The sequence below is a fragment of the Girardinichthys multiradiatus genome, chromosome 14 (genome assembly GCF_021462225.1).
Source record: "Girardinichthys multiradiatus isolate DD_20200921_A chromosome 14, DD_fGirMul_XY1, whole genome shotgun sequence".
Taxonomy (NCBI): domain Eukaryota; kingdom Metazoa; phylum Chordata; class Actinopteri; order Cyprinodontiformes; family Goodeidae; genus Girardinichthys; species Girardinichthys multiradiatus.
Genome location: NC_061807.1, coordinates 35,538,516 through 35,559,242, shown reverse-complemented (window position 1 = coordinate 35,559,242; position 20,727 = coordinate 35,538,516). Strand labels below are relative to the sequence as shown.

The window sequence follows — 20,727 nt, the reverse complement described above, 5'->3', positions numbered from 1 at the left end:
TGGCGTTCTCAGACTTGCAAGCTTTCCCACTTTTCCCTCCAAATGTAACAATGGGAATTTTGGCCAAACTCCTCAATTTCACATTAATTAGACCACAGGACATGTCTCTGACACTTAAGGTCTTTGTCTTTGGCATTTAGCATTTTCAAACTATAATTTGGCTTTTCATCTTGTTTTTGGAGTAATGGCTTATTCGTCTCTGAGCGGCCTTTCAGCCTATGTTGGACTTGTTTCACTGTGGATAAAGACACTCTCTTACCAGCTTCACCCAGGATCTTCATGAGACCCTCTGGTGCTGATGAGTCCTTTTGTACCAAAACAAGTTAGAACACAAAACCCGTTTTCTTCCTTAATAGTCTAATGGCTGGATACTCCTATGATGTTGATCCTTGCGTAGAAATGTTTGAACAGATAAAAGTGCCTCCTTCAGGAATCTGGACATCACACCCAATGTTGAACCGGACTCCGAGCTTCGTAACTGTCTTGCTAAAATCCTATGTGACTTCTTTTGATTTTTCTATTATGTCACACAAGGAAGTTGTGTGTTATGTGTTGCCTTAATACATCCACAGATGTCTCTCCATTTCACTAAAATGTTATTAACCAGTTAGAAGGCTATAAAGCCATGACATCATTATATGGGTGTCCTAAATTGTTTAAAGGTATATTAGTCTGAGTTTGTAATCGTCGGAATTTGAAGAAAGTAATAAAAATCTTATTCTGGCATTTTGGAAATAGATATTATTTTCTTAATCCCAACTGACCTAAAAGAGAAGAAGTTTAGTCAAATTAAATGTAAGACAGTGAGAAAAAATGGTTGTTTTGTTTTCGTACAGTGTATGTAAATATGTGGTTTCAACTGTAGTTGAGTGTCGGGGGGCGTGGCTGTCACCGCAGCGTCCTTCCCTCTGTGCGGAGCGGACCAATCTGCAGGCGGAGCGGCGCTCTCACTGACCGCAGGCCTGACAACAGATAACAGCTCTGTTCTACTGGTAGTTTCTTGCTGCAGCAACGCGAACACTGAGCTGCGAGTCCAGCTAAAGCTTTTTAACCTTTGAAAAGTTTTAAAGACAACTGATCGGGACAAGAAAAAATCTCTTTGGGAAACTGAGCACTAAGAGATTGTTTCTGCATCTACAGGGACAATAGCACATTTATGTTATTCATTTAAGGGTTTCTAAACATCCATCAAGTGCATAATCAGTGAATGCATGACTTCAGATCATCTCGCGCGGAATCTCTGATTGGACTCATCGCCGTCACGTTATTTTTTCCCCTGACTCACGCGATGCAGCGGGAGCGCCTGCTGAAGGTGTTGGTCATCGGCGACCTCGGTGTGGGCAAGACGTCCATCATAAAGCGCTACGTGCACCAAGTGTTCTCCCAGCACTACAGGGCCACCATCGGGGTGGACTTTGCCCTCAAAGTGATCAACTGGGATTATAAAACGGTGGTGCGGCTGCAGCTGTGGGACATCGCTGGTAAGTAAAAAGGTTTCCCTGATTACATGCTGCTCAGATGATAAACCTTCTCTGCATTCAAATAACCTGCTTTCTCCTAATCGTTGAATACTCAATAGTGTTGACGTGATGCTCTGAAATTATCAGGACGGATACTACAAACTCTGCTTATAAGCAGGAGATAATCTATCATGTCTGCTTCTCTTGGCTTTGAGTGGGTAAACTGTAAAAAGATCATGTTGAAACAATTTGAGAACTGTTGGCCTATTATCGACACTTCAAACTAAGGCACTTCATGTGATGGGATACAAGCATATTATTAACAGCCTATGTCATTTGCTCATTGATTGCCTTATCCCAGTCTTCTTAACATTTTCAAGTTGACGGTAAAAAAAATAATGTATAGCCACTCTTAACTTTAGGATTTCAACCTAAAGATATCAGGTCTTTACCAGAACATGATTTAAGTCTAACTTCAAGCGTACAAAAATACACATTACACATTAAACTATTTTGTTATCTATTCAACAAAGATGAAGCCTTAATTGAAAGTACGAATAACAAAATCCTTGGATGTAAAAACCATGTCCAATGCTAGAATTTAAAGGGGGATGTTTTTTTCACTATTAATGTATGTTTCCTGAGTCCTGAGGCTATCTCCACCACCACGCCTCTTCTGTTGCGCTCTGTCTGCACTTTCTGACCTTTTTCTGTCTGGAGGGAGAAACATGACAGTGACATGAGAGTTTGTCCAAAAATTAACTGGAAAAACAAAAGCTGGCCTCTGCATTTCCAAAGCTTTTATTGTAAAGTTACAAGATCAAAATGCACCACAGTACCAGTTATACCATTTCTTACTGAGACTGGACTGGTAGTTAAAACCATTTCTCCTATACACGCAAGACTCAAAGACACCAAATCTGTTTTTTTTTTCTATCATACCATTGACAGAATTATGACAAATCAAATTAACATGTATTCAGATCTCCGATGTTATAATACCATTATTGCACTGTGGTATCAAGACATGTCCAGTTCCAAATAGAAGTTGTGCATGCAGGTGTTAAAATACAAAAATCCTCAGCGTATTTCTCAAGGTTTAAAAACATCGCTGCTCTAATGTCAGAAATGTCCCTAGAGGGTCAAATATATGAATATTTTATCCAGTTTTATTCATATAAAATGGCAGGCATAATTTTATTTGGCTGCTTTTTTAGGTCCACCATCATAATACTGGGTTGAATCTTGATTTGCCTTCAGAACTGCCTTAATTCTTCCTGGCATAGATTCAGCAAGGTGTCAGAACTATTGCTCTAAGATTTCAGAAAGTTTCCAGACCATCTAAACCCGAGAGATGGTTGTAAGAGACAATCCCAGTTGATCTGGAGTTTCTGAAATGCTACAACACTTTACTCCCCTGTCTTCCCCATTGTGATTCTCAGTTTAATCTTCAACAAGCATTCAAGCACCACATCTAGATGTATTAGCTGCATTCTGTTGCTCCCATCGGGTTTGGCTTGGTTGGCATTTGGTTTAACAAGCATGTGTTGAGCAGGGGCAGGCCTGTTGTCCCAGGCCCAGAGTGGGGAAAGGGGCCCGGGGAGGGGGTCGTAGTCTGCAGTGTGAAAGTGAAGCAGGAGCAGCTGCCAACTCTGTAGTCACACTACAGTGTTCCCTATATATATAATATTGGTAAATATTGATATCAGCCCAAATTTTAATATTGGTGCATCCCTGGTCAAAACCCATTAATGAAACAGGGAGAGGCAAAACTAGTTAAATGGGACCAGGATGTGGTGCATAGTGAGCGCCCTATTCATGCAATCAGTTATTAGTCCTTGATGCAGCCATCCCAGTTCCAATTCATGACTTTGGGCCCATTCGTACACATTTTCTCCCTCTTTCTCTCTTCGACCATTACCTGTCTGAAAAGTGAATGAAGACCACAAACAACCTTAAAGAAGCAAAAATCCACAAGCATGACCACAGAGGGTAACAGGAGGACCTGACTGAAATTGAACTGGAGTGAAAATAAATGGCTGATTTAAAAACAGAGTGCAGCTAAAGAGGTCTGAGGAAAAACTAATGAGAGGAATGACTGACACAAATATCCTCCTCAGAAACAGTAGCACTAGGTTAATGAACAGAAAGTATTTTAACTACATGTCTTCTGATATTAAACCCTACTGTACTCCCAGTCATCATTGCACTTGTGCGCAAAGTTCTCAAGATGCCATTTTAAGTTTAAGCGTTTTCTTTAGTTGCTGAAGGTTTGCATGAAACACATTTGCACTTGTTTAAACACCCAGTAATCTGATTGCAATCCATAATGCTCTCTGAGTCAGATCCCTTCCAGTTAACTATAGTTTCACACTGGCTGGTTGAATCTTGCTGACACATCCAACAATGATGAGGCATGATTTGACACGTTACCACCAAGAACATGCGGTGAGCAGTCATTTCTGCAAATGTACATGAAGTTAAAACCCCCCTGTGTTTAGATAATGAATCCAGCATGTCTCCTATGCTGTGACCAATTACACTGTTGGAAACTGTCACTGTTGCCCTCACAACTGTTTTCTTTCTTTCCTGCACATGGTTGCACTGAGCCACAGTGCAGGTCGGGTGCTGAGTCAGGTCAAAGCTGATAGCAGCTGTCATTTGCATGAAGACCTTTAGCTGAGGTGACACAAGCAGACTTTGTACTGGTAGTAATGTGTAAAAGTTGATTGTTGCATCAATGCTAAATGTTTCAGGGGAACAGACTAAGCCAACTGAAGAATGAGGATGATGTACGCTTTACACAATTTCAAGTTTGACTGAGTACTTCCAACACCTTTGGGGACTGAGGTTCAATGACTAGAGTAACAATGTGAAAGTTCTGGGTTTGATTCCTTCTGTGTCCTGGCACACATCGACATGCAGCTGGGCAAGTCACTTAACCTCCTGTGCCTATCTATCAGCGTATAAATGAGCACATGTTTGTGAGTGCGATTGAGTGAATTTGGCTTTAGTGTAAAGTGCTTTATGTGGTCAGTATGACTGGAAAATGCTATATTATTTCAGTCTATTAGCTGAGGTAAGTGATGCCCATACTTTTTGCACCACTGTCCAAAATTGTTTAGTTGGGCCATCATTTTGTTGTACAATTAAAAACGCTAAATAATTTAACTGTGAATTATTTTCTTTCTACCCGTGCAACAATAAATCAAACATCCTCTTAATAACTTTAGCTAAAAATGATAAAGAACCAACTAATGTTTTTAAATATAGATATACTTGCAAATTAAGGTTTTAGCAACTTTCCACAAAATAATGACATTTAAACTACCAGTAATACTTTTTTGTTATTAGGGTGGAACTATGTAATTTTTTTTTATACTTTTCCCCAAATATCAACATACCATAGAGGAAAATATACCGATCCTTCTTTTGCAAAAGTTTTATGTTTTTCTTTATTTTATTGTCTTTCTTTCTTTATTTTATTTTTATTAACGTGTTCTGTCTGACAGAGTAACACTCAGGAAGAAGCCCAACAGATTTACTTTCACAAGTGGAGCATTACGACTAACGCTATGATGCTCTGCTTGATATATATATAAAAAAAACTTTATTAGAAACTGCTTTGGGATTATTTTAATTGTAATGGACACGGATACAAGACAGAGGGGTTGGGGAAAAAGGAAAAAGGGAGAGAATGAGAAAAGAGAGGAAAGGAAGAAGGATGAGAGAATACAAGATAACATACTAGAAGACTGCTTCTACACTCACAGAAACATATTACAATTACATATTTCAACAGCAATGTTACCAAAAAGTGCAAGGTACTAATGAATGCAAGATTTATTTAGTGGTAACTATGGTTCAATGTAGAACATTTGTGTATCTGTTAGCATGTGAATCCAAACCGCTGTTGGTGTAAGTGTGAGCGCGCTTTTGTATAAAACGTTTCTCCATAAAAATATGCAATAGCGAGTGTGGGGAGCCAGAAACCTGCCCCCCTGGACCTGAGACAGACACAACAGATATCTGAGCCACAGACATCCAAAGGTCCCCGTGAGCCCCAGGAGGACCACAGCCGGGTCTACCGCAAGCCCCCAGAGAAAAGCAGAGGAGAGCCCCAGAGGAATCACCCAGCATACACAGTGCAGAAGTCCCAGGGAGCTGCAGCGATGAGCCCACAGGCCCTGCCAGCAGCTGCCTATGCCGGAGCAGATCCAGCTATGGACCCAAAGATACGAGACCCCGGGGACATCACCCACCCAGGAAGACACACGTGAGAGCCAGGGGGCCCAGGCCCCCGCAAGCAGCCACCGGGAGTGAGCCAACGCACACCAAAGCCCCCAGCCCTGGACACAGAGAACCACCAATACACCGGTGGGCAGAGACACCAGCCACCATCAGGGAGTGTGGTGGGGAGGAAATAGGCCCCACATTTGTTGGGGGGGCCTAAGCTTATCCAGGAGAGGGAGCAGCCCAAGACCCAACCTTACACAAAAACATGCACACACACTCACAATCACACATTCCTCATGCGTACACATAAAAACACTCACACCCAAAAATCCAATGTAAAGACACACAACAATGGACATTGTTCACTCATTCACATTCCCCATGCATACTCCATACCAGATCCTGGTCCAAACGAGCCCGCCAACCAGAGCTGTCTCAGGACGAAACAGACCCAACCCCCCAACGAATTCCGATCTCAACCCCATGAGCTCCCCATCCCCATGAACCCCAACATGAATTTCCCCACAGGGCCACCCCCAGACGCCTCCAAACCCAAACGCCATAAATCCCCTCCCCACAATCCCACAGATGAGTTCCACCCCCAAAAAGCCGATGAAGGCACATCCATACAGCGCAAGCTCCACACACAGCCCCGCTCCAAACACGTCACCGCATCTCGCCCCCCACACAGCGCATTGCAACGGCAAGGCAATTGCCTCACGCAATGCCGCCCCAGTCTCCGCTCACAAGCGCAACCGAGCAGACAACACCGAACGACCTACTCACATCAGACCCCCACACCAAGACTGGACAAACTCACCCTGCAAGCCCTCCCCGGCCGGTTATGACACATCCAAAAACAGGACACAACCCCCCCACCCCACTCGCTGCAACCCCACACCACCCTCAAGCCTGCCGCCCAAACATCCACGAACACAAGAGCCAGCACAGCAGTACACTGCAAAGCCCACCCAACCACCCAGCGAGCGCCAGCAACAAATAAATAAATAAACATGTGCCAGCTGGGTACCCGCACTTGGGCCGACCAAGCGCCCCAAGCTGAGCACAACCCACCAGCTGCCCCAGTGCAGGCACAAGACACGCTCCGTAGGCAGTTCTGGCCCCCTCCTGCAGCTCTGGCCAGAGGCGCCCCAACCCGGGGCCCCCCAGCCGGCAGACCAGGCACTGAAGCCAGTGGCCGAATCCAAAATGAATCCAAACGATTCCGATTGATGCCTGGACCCTTCTTCCAGCCTCCAATCCTTGACGACAAACAGCGAACAGAGGTGTGGAAGGACCCCAAGCCTACCTCCGCCCCCTCAAATGTGGTGCTGATACGTCTTGTTGTAGAGTGATTTTAAAAAGAAATTTTTTTTTTCTAAAAATAGAACTAAAACTATGGATCTATAAAATGACAACAAATTTCGTATATTACGTATCTATAAAACATAAGTTGTTTTTTTTTCAAAAGGTCATGTAACATTTGCAGCCCTAAACAAGTTTTGTTTAGCTGGCATGAGGGCAACAACGGCTCTTTGTGTTGAAAAGGTTGCAAACCTCTGGTCTACCAAACATTTTTAGTCTATTTCCAGGAACAACAACAAGACTTGGATTTAATGAGTGAGTGTGCCCAAGAAGCTGGATGCCTGTGGCCTTACCTACTATGAAAGGTGTTAGTTTGATTCCAGCTTCCTCCTGCTATATGTCAATGTAACCCTGGGCAACTCACTTAGTCTCAGGTTGTCTATTGATCTGCATATTGGTGTATGGATGTGTGTGCAATTGAGTGAATGTGGCCCTAGTGTGAGTGTGAGTGGTCAGTGTGACTGGTAAAGCGCTATATAAATTCAGACCATTTACCACTGCCTTAGATGGTCAAACCAGTATTGACAGGCAAAGACCTTTTTAATTTGAGAATATGATGGATAACATCCTCCAACAAGAACTGGATAGAATGCAGATCTGCTACGAGGAGCTTCGCTCAAAATGCAAAGCTGACAATGGTGGGAGGATGCTGCAGGTAGACTCACAGAGGTTTTATGGAGAGATAATCAAGCAGGATCAAAAGCTGCTTGAGAACCTGAGAGCTGAGAAGGACGATCTCCAACAAAAAATGGCACAAGAGTTTGCATTTTTAGAAAACCAATCCACAGAGATAGCGAAACATCTCCAAAGTGAACTGGAGCAGGTAAAGGTTTCATACCAGGAGCTGAAAAATATGTATGAAATGAAATTTTTTGCGCTAAGACAGCAATCAGAAATATTTGAGCAGGAGCTAGAAGAAGAGATAAAAACTAATTCCCAGAAAATGAGAAACAACCTTAAGATTATCAACAAACTTGGAGCTGAAAAGGAGGCTCTCCACCAGCAACTCACTGACCTTCAACAGCTACATTCTGGCTGTGAGATGAAATATAAAACAGAGCTCAAAAATGTGAAAGCTGAGCTCCAAGACCGAGACGAACTGGTTCCTCTAAAAAGAAAAATGGCCAGGCGTCAAGATCCAAGCAGCCAAAGAGTCTCCATCCCTGTAAAAACCATTCCAGTCCCTGCATCCATGGATCTTGACCATCTCTTAGATGAAACCCTATCAGAGGCTGTTGAAATTACTGATGCATCCCCAATGTAGGTAAATAAATTTGTAGAGGAGATGCTAAGAGAGTCAAGTATTCTTGATCTTGAACCCATGGAAGAGACTGACTTCTCTGTGGAGACCCTGCCAGAGAAAAAGGAAACCCGAGATTCTGAACCCATGGAGGCAGCGGGTTCACAACAAGACCCTTCAGTTTGGAAAAAGATACGGCACACTCTGGGCTTAAAGAAACCAAAAAAATGGAAGAATAGCAAGAGCACTTCTAAAATAAGCAAGTAGATAAAAGTTTCCAGGCCAGTACTGAACCATTTCAAAACACTTTCAAAAAACTTTAAATTTAGTCTCAAATTTTAGAAAACAATGGGCAGCACGGTGATGTGGTGGTTAGCATTGCAACTTCACAGAGAAGTGGTCTCAGTTCTTTGCTGGGCGCCTCTTTCTGTGGTGAGTTTGTGTGTTCTTCTCGTGTTTGTGTGGCTGTTCTCCAGGTGCTCTGGTTACCCAAAAACATATAAAACATATAAGTTAGGGTAATTGTCCTTAAGAAAGAGCGTATTGATAAAAAAAAAAAAAAAAAGGAAAACCATTCAGTCTGGAGAAACATCAAAATACATTTAAAAATGCTGGAGGTCTCACCTGGAAACCTGCAAATTCATGATACAGTTGCCATCAAAATGGGAACAAACAACAACAACAAAAAATAATACAAAGAAAATACAAAAAACAAGCACAACAAATGGCATGGCGCATGATGTAGCGGTAGAGAGGCTTCATTCCTCAACGCAGCTGTCCCGGGTTCGAGTCCTCACTCCTGAGGCCTGTGCTGCATGTCTTCCCCAGTCTCTCTACCCAACTTCCTGTCTCTTCAAAAAAAAAAACAAAGAAACAGGCACAATATTTTTTTATTGTTTCTCTTGGGGAACAGCAAAAACCAGCAATGGAGAAAAACCATCCATCCATCCATATTCTATACCCACTTCATCTGTACAGGGTTACAGGGGAGCTGGTTCCTATCTCCAGCGCTCTATGAGAGGTAGGGTACAACCTAGACAAGTCGCCAGTCCATCGCAGGGCAACACAGAGACACACAGAACAAACAACCATGCACACACCCACTCATATCTAAGGGTAATTTACATGTTTTTTATTTTTATGTTTTTGGAACACAAAAAACTGACAGAAAACATTAAACCTCATAGAAAATAACAAACTTAAAACAAAGAAAGAAACAACAAATTAAAATAAAAACACCCAAAACAAAGAAATAAAAACATTAAAACAACAAACAAGCAGCGTTGACGATCCACGGAGTTCAGCGCCGGTCCAGCTCGTATTGCGACCATGGGAGTGACATGTTGCTGCCTCCACAGGGAGCCTGCCCTGGATTCCATTGAAATACGCCACCAAAATACACCACATTTATCTTTTATGGCAAGAAGTCAAATGTTGAGGCTTGGCCAGGCCCAGGTGTTTTGGTGCAGCAAAGCCTAATCACACTGAGCTGTTAGTACAATGCAAAATATCCTTCATATCCAGTTTAAAGCAAACTTCCTGTTCTTAGGGGGCGGGGCTTTGATGATATCAGCATATGACCACATAGGATTGGAGGGTACCCAAAGAGGATCAATCATACCAGGTTTGGTCTCAATCAGCCTTTCTATGTGAAAGTTACAGCTGTTTGAATTTTTCTGCTGAATAGTTAAAGTTTGTGGCCTGACCACGCCCCCTAAACATGCTCAAAACCTCAAGATTTTGATAACTTTTAATCCTCCATGCCTTGAGTGGATACTCATCAAATCTGAAGCCGATAAGAATAATAACTAGAAACCTGCAAGCAGCTTTGAAGGCCCTCGCACCCCTCAGCGCAACTCGGGCTGTTGAGCGACCGCAGGAGCCTGGCATCGCCTCCTACATACGATGACACCGCATCACTTCAACACGTCGCCAGTAGGTGGCACTTTGAGCAACATGTCATATAATCTTCGGTCATGCAGAGTTTCATTCTGGCAAAAAGCATTCAAAATTTCGAGTAAATCTGACCTTCCAGATGGAAGCTGCACTCACTTGTTTGTTTGTGGGTGGGGCTAAAACGACATCATCAATTGACTGTGTCAAAATGTCAATCATTAACTCATGATCATGTATAGTACATTTCAAGTGGATCCGATGATGTGTGAGGGAGATATAGCCCTTGAAGTGTCCTAGGGGGCGCTATTGATCCAAATTTAAATGTAATCCAATAGAGCTGTTTGGGGGATGACAAAGATCAAGCATATTCAGTTTGGAGTGAATCGAACCATGCATGTGTAATTTAGAGCCAAACGTATGGCCGTGGCGTGACATCAGAATTCGCCACGCCATCATATTCACACCTTCCAGCTAAAGCAGTAAGTACTGTCGACTGTCTAAGAGCATCCTGTTATCTGTTACTTGGGACATTTTCACATTGATTAGGTGAAGAACATCAAACATTGACTCTGTAAAGGAAAACTTGCTACTTCCTGTTCTCAGGGGGCGGGGCTTCGATGATGTCAGCATCTGATCAGTGAATATTGTTGAGGCCTAGAGGCAGATCAATCCCAAAAGGTTTCATGTGTCTGTGACTTTCCTTGTAGGAGCTATATAAATTTAGTGTTTTATGGCGAGAAGTCATATTTTGAGGCTTGGCCACGCCCACACGCTTTCATGTATCAAAAAGCTTTTGATAACTTTTGATCCCCAATCCCTTAAGAGTATACTGAGTGATTTTCAAGTCTCTAAGTCAAAAGCTGTAGGAGGAGTTCGCTCAGATATGCGGGTTAGAAACGGCCAAAACAGGGTCAAAATGGCACCGTCAATCCAAAATGGCCGACTTCCTGTGGGGTTTGGACCAATGCTCCAAGAGAGTTTTTTGTAGGTCCTAAGAAGTGACATATGTGTACCGAATTTCACAATCCTCGGTCAAAGCATGTCTTGGGGCTTATTTTTTTAAATATTCTAGGGGGCGCTGTGGACGAATTAGGCCACACCCACCGAATATGTCATCAGATCTTTGTGGGGGACTGGACAAGGATCAATCACATTGAATGTGATGCAGATCAGATGATCTATGTGGAAATTAGAGGCAAACGTATGGCCATGGCGTGACGTATGAATTTGCGGCGCCGCCACGGCCACGCCCTTTTATGAAAAGACACTGTGCCTCAAACGAAGTTAGACCCACTAGTTTTCTGTCTTCTGACACACTTTCAAGTTGATTGGGTCAAGAGGGTCAGAGAGGCAACTTTCCAAGTGAAAAAAGTGACTTCCTGTTCTGAGGGGGCGTGGCTTTGATGATGTCAGCATATGACCCCATAGGATTGTCGGGAACCCAAAGGTCCTCCTTGCTGCCAAGTTTGGTGTGATTTGGAATTTGTTTGGGAAAGTTATTGCAATTTTTCACTTTCGGCGCGAACTCCAAGTTCGTGCCCCGGCCACGCCCCCTAAACATGGGGAAAAACTCACGATTTTGATAACTTTTAATCCCCCATCCCTTAACTGCATGTAGACCAAATATGAACCCGATAGCTCAAAATCCCTAGGAGGAGTTCATTAAAGTTCGAGTTGAGTAAAAGTGAAAAACGGGCAAAAATTGGCCTTTAATCCAAAATGGCCGACTTCCTGTGCATTTTAGGACATACCCCCAAAATACTTTTTTTTTTTGGTTTTAGGAGTTCTAGCATTGTGCCGAATTTCAGATCTGTACGACTTACGGTTCGGCCTATCTCACGTTTGGGGGCGTGGCTAAGTGGTTTGGCCACGCCCACTGACGACGACATTAAGGATGAAGAATTTCACGCGGGGGACAATTTTGGGTGAAGTTTGGTGAGTTTTGGGGCATGGCAAAGTCCCCATATTGCCCCGCAAAGAGGCAGCGGAAAAAAGAATAAGAATTCGAGCGATTACAATAGGCCCTTGCAGTTTTCCTGCTCGGGCCTAATAAGAAATCCTTGAAATACAATAGGCCTTCTCAATGCTTTTGCTGCTCTGGCCTATACAACAACAAAGAAGGCCCTCAATAAAACAATGTGTGTGTGTGTTTTGTGTGCATGTGAGTGTACACAATGTGTGTGTGAAGCATCTCTTGCAGTAGTGTAGATGTTCTAGTAGAAAGTGCGTGCTGATTTGTGCTTGCTACTGCAGCTGGTCTTCTCCTTATGTGGGCTGAAAAGAGGAGTGAGTGTTCTCCTTCTGCCAGTACATAGCATCTCCACCACAAAGACCCCATCAGTGCGTCCCCATGGCCACATGTGGAAATTGGGTACTTTGCAGTCCCAGGCCAAATTGCAGGGGATCTTGGAGCAACAGTGGGCCCCAGAGACGTGGTTCTTAGTGTGACAACCATGTGGACGTGTCCTGGCACCCGTCAACCACTGTCCCAGCTATGGGCAAATAGCCTCACTGTCTTGTGGTATTATGGAACAATAGATGAAAGAGTAATTTGAGCACTGGCGTTCTTAAAACAGCAATCTCTGCTTACATATGGAATAAATTCACAACAACGTGTCTTCACAACCAGAACCCCGGGATTATTTCTCTAATGTCCCTAATGATGATGAAAATATCTTGTCATTCAGTGATGACTGATTTAAAGTATTAAATTGAACCTGTCAAGCCAACTAAAAAAGGAACTGAACACGTGAAAAGATAATGCTGTAGTTCACCCTATTGCATCTTCTTGATGCAGCCAGTTCAGTTGTGAAACTGAATAAACCTGGAAGGTTTAATCAGTGTTGATTGGCCCTGTTTTCCCTTCTTTTGGACTATGCAGTAAGAGTCAATGGAGGGCACATTTAGCTAATTTAACTAAAAGGTTGGAGAAATTCGCTTTAAAACCATTTCCATCTCAGTGTTGATTCTTTCTCTCTTTGTCTTTCTGTATTTGTTTTGTTGGTTATAGTTGAACTGATACTAAATATTCACAAATTGGAGTTTTATTGAAGGGGCATTATTATATAGACAAGATGAGAGACTGGTTGTCATGGGTTCATCCATGTATTAAGCTTACTTTATCATAGCAGCTTCGAAATGAAATTCCCAATTAATTTCACGATAGAATCACTGCTGGGGGATGGTAAGAAGTCAAGAGTGTGATTAACCACCTCTTCAACATCTTCCCATTATGTGTCACCCAGCTTGTCCAGAAGAAGACACATCCGACATCGGAACGCTGCAAGCCGCAAACAAGCTGCATATGCAGATGATTGTGCTCTTGTGTGCAAGACCTCCATTGTGTTCTGGAGGCACTCTAAATGTGACCAGATTACAGATATTTTCACCTCTGAACTCACATGGAGTTAAAAAAAATTCCAGTGAAACGAATGGTAAAGATCACAGTGATAACCGCTTGTTATGATGCTGTCCTGCACTCCCAGGCAGCACTGCTGATTTCTGTTCCTTGTTCCTGCTGTTTATGTTCTCACTTTCCTCTTTCATCTTGCACTCCTCTAAACTGACTCTTTACAAGCAGTTCTCAGTAAGTGTTAAACTTGGTACTTTGACATAGTGGGACAGAGTGAAATGAAGAATGTAAAAAGTACACACATATTTTTTTGTATATTTGGTCACAAACTCAGGGAGACGTTGAGAAATATCATGCAGAGTCAACCATTCCACCTTAGAACTGTTGGCTCTGTTGTCTTGTTTCTAAATGCCTCACAAAGCATTGCCTTTTTAAAACACTTGGTCCTGAGGTTGCAGTGTAGCTGCTCCCATTCCTCATCATACACTTTTTGTGATTGGTTGAATCACCAATGTGTGAACTTCAGTCTGTGTGTTGTGTGTGTAAACAGTTAGTTTACTCCTCTGAAGAAGTACAGATATTAGTATGAAGTGGAGGTGTTGTATGGTGGCTGCATGTGGATCAAAATGGAGAATAAACTGGCACTAAAATGGGTCTCATATGGGACCGCGAATCAGTTTCATATTCTGACACGTGTAGAGATGTGCCCCAGTTCAGTTGCTTTTATTCTGTGAAATACTGAGCTACTTCTCCAAAAACAACAACTAGTTCCAAATTCAGTTCACCCAGGTAAAACTGATATTCACCATCTGAGCATTCTGAACTAAGTTTACATCTCCAACATGAATTAGTTCTTGTTCATTCCTTATATTTTGTCTGAAATGAAGTTAGAGTGAAACAGCTAGCTGGTTTCAACAATTTTTTTCACCAAATTCTCTAAATATCTGCTCTCATTTACATATTTTGGAAGTTTTTGCTATCAAAAAGTAAAAGGGGTCTAATAATTTGACAAAGAACCAATCCAAATTATCCATCATTGCGTTTCAGCTCACCCAATTAAGCCGGCGCCCCTCTGCCAGATTCTACTGAATCTGTATTAAAAACGCTGTTAGTGGTGGCGATGTTTTAAACAGGAAAAGGGACCCCAAGTCAAATTCTGTTTAACGCTCCATACAACCACGGGCCTGTCCTGCTTCTAAAGCACTACAAGGTTGATATTCCACTTTTTAAAATCCTGATTCCGTGTAGACATAGAAGAAACGTTAGCTTGGTAAAGTCCAGGAAGGGTCTTGGTGTCGGTTATTAGGTTACTACTCTCAGTCAGACAGCTATGCCTAGTGCTGTATCGACTAAACTCATCTATAATACTGTCTGTGATTTGTCTTAGTCTGAGTCACGTGCAGAGTGTGTGTAATTGGCATTCACGCGTGTGTGTGTGTGTGTGTGTGTGTGTATCTCTTGCTGATTCACCTCTATATTAGGATCATGCAGAGGAAGTTAGTAACCAGGACAGAGACTTATTCATGCATTCAGTGCGTGAATGAATCTTTCTGCATGTAACTCTGACAGTTCCTATTCTAGAGAATATACTAGCCATTTTTAGCTTTACCAAAGGCCGTATTTTAAGAATGATTTCCACAAACAGAGAAAAAAATGTATTTGTACCATTATCTCAAGATAACAGAGCTTCTTCCTTCAGTTAACGGGTTAAGATTATTAGTTATGTAGGAATGGCTGGCCTTAAGTAAGTTCTAGTAAAGTGTTTGACAACTCAGAAAAGGAAGCATGGACCATCCCAAGCAGTGTATGGTTTGGGCCCTGTCTAGATCTGTAGATCCAGAATGAGGATATTGTCTTGCGATGGAAGGAGTGCTTTCAGGATAGCCTCAGGCTGGTCACCAGGTCCTCTGGGAAAGAGATAGATTCTAATGACTTGAGGAAAGGTTATGGCAGAGGTAGTTAAAAAGGTGGATTAAATTTGTCCTGAGATGCTGAAGGTTCTTGACATGGTAAGACTGTAAGGACTGACGGGTCTCTTCAATGTCACATTGAGGGCTGGGATAACACCGGTAGAGTGGCAGACTGTGGTGGCGGTCCTAGTAGTAAGAAAGTGGACTGGAGAGTGTGATCTAGCTAAGGATGGATCACATTTTCTTTGTTCCTCTGAAGAGGCTCACTCCAGGGTTTTATGTTCAAAGGTCCAAATCTGATTTCTGGATAAAGTTGAAGGTCTAGAACAACCAGGGATGAGCAGATCACATCGATTAAACTTGCTTGCATCTAACAGGCAAAATAAAAGTCCCTTTTTGCCCTACAGTTGCTTTAATTTCTGACAGTAAAATGCAATGAGAACTCTTAACTTCATAAGAAATTTGAACCTAATCTTGATCAACTTAATTGCTTTTCATGTCTCAACAAATAAAAGTGTAATACATTACACGCAAGAATAAAAAAAACTGAACTTAAAGTGCAGGAAGACTCAGTAACATTAAAATAACTGAGGGTATACCTGCAGATATCAAGACATAAATTACTGCAGAAAATTACACAAAATTGAGTACTCATTTTCTTTTCAATTTGATATTATTAGTTTCTGAAGTTAATTTTAATTTTTCATAATGCCATGTAGTAGAAAGCAAACATGTTCTTTAACCTCATAAGATATTACCTTAAATTGTACTCTTTCAGTATAACATGATCCACAATAGTTTTGTAATTTATTTTAGCTTGTGCACTAATAAAGACGATTTTACTTTTTTTTCTTTTTTGTACAGATAGTTTGTACCTTCTGACTTTCTGGACAGTGTTCTGTGTTTCACCTCAATTGTTTTCATGTGTCTTGCTGCACTTTAAGTTGAGGCTGAGGGAGGCTAAGCCAAGATTGTTTCCTCTCTCTTATGAATAGCTCTGGGTGATAATTTGGATCAGAACATGTTTTCTTTGCAGTTTTGTAATCAATTGTGTGTGAACAGAATTTACTAATAGCTGTTTTCTGCTTCATAAACAAAGCTCTTTGCTTTGTGAGTCGTAGTTATTGAAGAACAGAGATCTGCTGCAGTCAGGTCTCAATCACACTGCTGTTGGACTAGAAGGGAGCTGAGTTTCGGCAGAAAAGAGAAGCTCTGTTTTACAGTTCTCTCTCTGTGAACATTAGTGTTAGGGTTCACTTATAGATTTGTCACTTCAAATGCACAAATTATCAAATTCTATGTCGTCCATCTTTGAATAAATGTCGAATTTCCACGATTCAGCCCTCATTCGCTGCACTATGTCCTGGGTCCAGATTGACGAGCCATCAGTCTAATGAAGATCAGACCCACTGCTCCACTTACAGCCTCAAAGTCCAGATCCGGACAAGAGTCCAGACTCTGAGACCCTGAAAGAGTGGACCAGGTCTTTGCCTTTCCAGAGTTATTGGAGTTTAGTTGTATGGTCCAGATGTGTTTGGTGTATCTAAAGAAGGATTACAATCATTTTCCCTGATGCATTTTGTGAGAGGTGCGACAATAGTTGGACTCAGTCTTAGAAAAAAGTTGAGAAGCGCCCTCCTTGACGCCTTAAATGGATGGATGGATGGTGTTCATCAGAAATCAGGACACTGAAGCTTTCCTTGGGTACAGTCTTTATTAGATGAATTGGTTACACAATCAGAAAACAACTGAAGAGCTACTTCCTTTCTTACTTCAAAATAAGAGTCTCTAACAGATCCAACAGGGGGTCGAGCTGAAACGACTCAGCTTCATGTCTGTGGCTCATAACAGCTCAAACAAAAACATCAACTACAAAACACAAAAATGATCACAGCATTCGATTGTGTTTAATATAACACGATCGAATAACACCCCAATTCTTTTAAGTGTTGAAAAGGTGGACCTTTGTCTTATTTTTAATTATTTGGTAGAAAAGTTAAGCTTGGATCAAAGTTTTATTTTGGATTAGTACTTTATGAATCTGGCCAGCCTGCAGCCCCTATGCAGATATTTCTGGTGAAAATTTGTTCAAGAGAAGGGAGTTAAACCTACAAAATGATTCTTTGACAGACCTCTGTGGCCTGTTTCTTGATAAAACCTCTGCTTCTTTTTTAGGTTTAAAAAATGTTTTAAAGTGATAATATTTCTAACTCATGGCAAGCGCTGGTGGGCTGGATGTCACAGTATGATCTCCAGCTGAAGGAAAGCAAATAACCAAACCCAAGCATAATTACAATGTACAAAAACATAACAGAAGGATGCAAAGGAAGGAAAAACTCTAAAAGAAGCCTTGACATATTAAAAGGTTCTTATTGCCTTGACAATTGACATGTAATTTTTCTCACATAGCAATAATGGTAGAAAGCCTACACCAAAATAACCCTGATTTGTGTCGACCCTGACAGGACAAGAGCGCTATGGAAACATGACCCGTGTATACTACAGAGAAGCAGTGGGGGCCATTGTTGTCTTTGACATGACCAGGTTGTCCACGTTTCAGGCTGTCCTAAAGTGGAAACAAGACCTGGACTCAAAAGTAAGTGTTACAAAGCACCTAAGCAAAGACTGAAAGAAAGAGCTACTGAAGGAGAGCCTCCTTACCTTAGCGAATCATTCTTGTGGTGCGTTTGACCACTCCGTGACAGAAGTCAAACCTTTTTATAGTTATTATAAGTGATTTTACCTTAAATGAACAAGTTTAAACAGCAGCAGAAAACTAGGGCATGTTTTTATGATGTTATAAACATTTGAGAATTAGTTGGCCTTGTGTTTAAATCTGCTTTAGTTTTTATTGTCCACTGGGGGTCAGCAGAAACAAGGGTTTTAACTCTGCTGACTTGGTCAAGTCCATGTTTCTTGTGGGCCAGAACTCACCATCTCCCTTGTACTGACAGATAGCCATTGATGTTTTACATGGTGTTGTTTTCACTTCATGTCTCCTCTGTTCTGTGAGGTAACTCTGAGTAATGGGAGGCCGGTTCCAACAGTTCTGCTGGCCAACAAGAGTGACCAACGTCAACACGGTTTGTGTCCCAAACTTCCAAAACTGGACAACTTCTCCCAGGACCACGGCTTTGTCGGCTGCTTTGAAACATCCGCTAAGGTGAGGTGTCCTTTCTCGTTGTTTACAGAACTGGCACAATCTGTGTACAATCCATGTATATGCAACCCTTGCTCACATTATCAGCAGTTTATTTCACATCTTTTTGGTTTAAATAAAGCATTTCTAAAGCATCAGCTGTCAAAAGCTTCTCTTCCCTCAGGTGCTCCTTTATAAATATTTTAACTTTTTTCTTAAATAGATGCCAAAGTGCATTTCTAAAGCATTATCTTGAGGAAAGCATGTTGAACATTTTCCTTTTTTATGCGTAAATAGCTCATAATAAAAAAGTACGATTCAAAATTAACCTAACTGTTAGGTTAATTGGTCTCTCTAAATTGCTCTTAGGTGTATGAATGAGTGTGTGCATGGTTGTTTGTGTGTTGCCCTGCGATGGATTGGCAACCTGTCCAGGGTGTACCCAGCAGTCTATGGGTGAGAGGCCCATAGACTGCTGGAGATAGGCACCAGCTTCCCCGCGAACCACTATGGAATAAGCGGTAGAAAATGACTGACTGATTCAAAATTAACAATCTTTCCTTGATATCACTCTAAAAAACATAACCTAGCAGAACGTTGATGTCAGTAAAATGCATTCATGAAATTCTGAATGTGCACTTCGGATCAAAATCTTGAAAATGGGAAAAAGTATTTGCATTTCACAAAGCTGGACAAACATGTTCTAAGCTGAGCTTCAAAAGAATAAACAGGAGCAAGAACAGTACTACAAGCGTCAAAAAAGGACTCAGCAGTCAGTACCCCCACTTTTATTGTCAATTACTTGGAAAATGTGTTTCGGCATGCTTGATGCGAGTGTTTCCAGTAAGCAGGTGGGAATGTTACTCCATGTGGTGAAGGTAGCTTCATAATGGGCTTCTACAGACGTCTGTTCAGTCTAAACCTCCCTTCAAGTTAATTCTCAAGCATTTTCAGCCAGAATCAGTAAGATCTTTAATTTCACAGACAGACCACTGGATTCCCAGCTCAGAGCAAGTGATATATTTTAGTGTCTACTTCTTCACTTTTTGTCCCAACCCCCACAGGATCTTTTAAGAGACCAATAATGGCTGTCTCACTTTGTCCAACACTTGCAGTGATACAACGTTGCGAGAGATCTTGCATGAGAGTGTGAACGCCTGACAGAAAGTCCCCTGTCTGAGTTTAAAAGCAGTTTACAATATTTGACCAACTATATTTGTTTTGCATCTTGCTTCTGTTTCTTCTTTTAGTGTTTTGAATTTCTACTTATGACCCGGTGATGATCCATCCGATGACTTAATTTCTTTCTCAGTCATAAGATTCTAATCAGGAGTTTATCTAAACTGTTCAACAGAACTAAAATAGTCCAGGAAAGAGTCCAGTTTCTCATTTTATAGCTTAATGGGTTCTGTGACTCATTTCTGAACTGCAGCTAACAGGTTTATAACTTCCCAATCCAATCAGAGCTGCAACAAAGAGGCAGATGGATAATTATAGTCTGTAGCTAACATTTTAATGAAGAAAATCAGTTTCATTCATGAAATTGGTAAATTCGTGACAAAAATGAAAAACAAAGCCAGGCAACAAATGCTTTTTCTCAGCTTTGCATGCCTCATCTATCATCGCCATCCTTCTCTTGACCTTTAACCTCTGTCTCCAGGACGACACCAACATCGACAGTGCCATCACGTGTTTGATAAAAGCAATCATGTCAGCAGAGGAGGAGAAAGCCTTGAGCGACGCTACCAGAGGCGAGTCTGAAGGGGTTATTGTTCTGCCTCGTTTTGACTACAGCACGAAGGAGAAGGGACTCAATGGCTGCGCTGGGTGCTCCTCGATCAAACCCAGACATGGAGGCAGTGACTGATGGAGTTCCACAGACCTCAGGTCTTCCCCTTTCGGACTTTTTGAACTTTTTCCATTTAACTGATGTTCTTTGGAAAAATCTGTTGGAACCATCCTTCCATCCACTATACTTCTTCCATACTGGGTTGCAAGGGAGGTGGTGCCTACCTCCAGCAGTCTATGGGCGAGAGGCGGGGTACACCCTGGGAAAGGCCCAGTCCATCGCAGGGCAACACAGACACACCCATTCACACCTAAGGGCAATTTAGAGAGACCAGTTAACC

The 20,727-nt window shown here is 42.0% G+C and overlaps 1 protein-coding gene across 1 annotated transcript; it reads left to right on the top strand.

The window, feature by feature from the left end:
• The first annotated feature begins 968 nt into the window (after positions 1-968).
• Positions 969-20,679, top strand: zgc:162171 (uncharacterized protein LOC565931 homolog). The gene is given in 6 exon segments (XM_047386905.1): positions 969-1,229; positions 1,232-1,272; positions 1,274-1,481; positions 17,925-18,055; positions 18,473-18,622; positions 20,259-20,679. Coding segments are annotated over 6 exon segments (759 nt in total). The 5' UTR covers positions 969-1,207; the 3' UTR covers positions 20,466-20,679.
• The last annotated feature ends 48 nt before the right edge of the window (positions 20,680-20,727 follow it).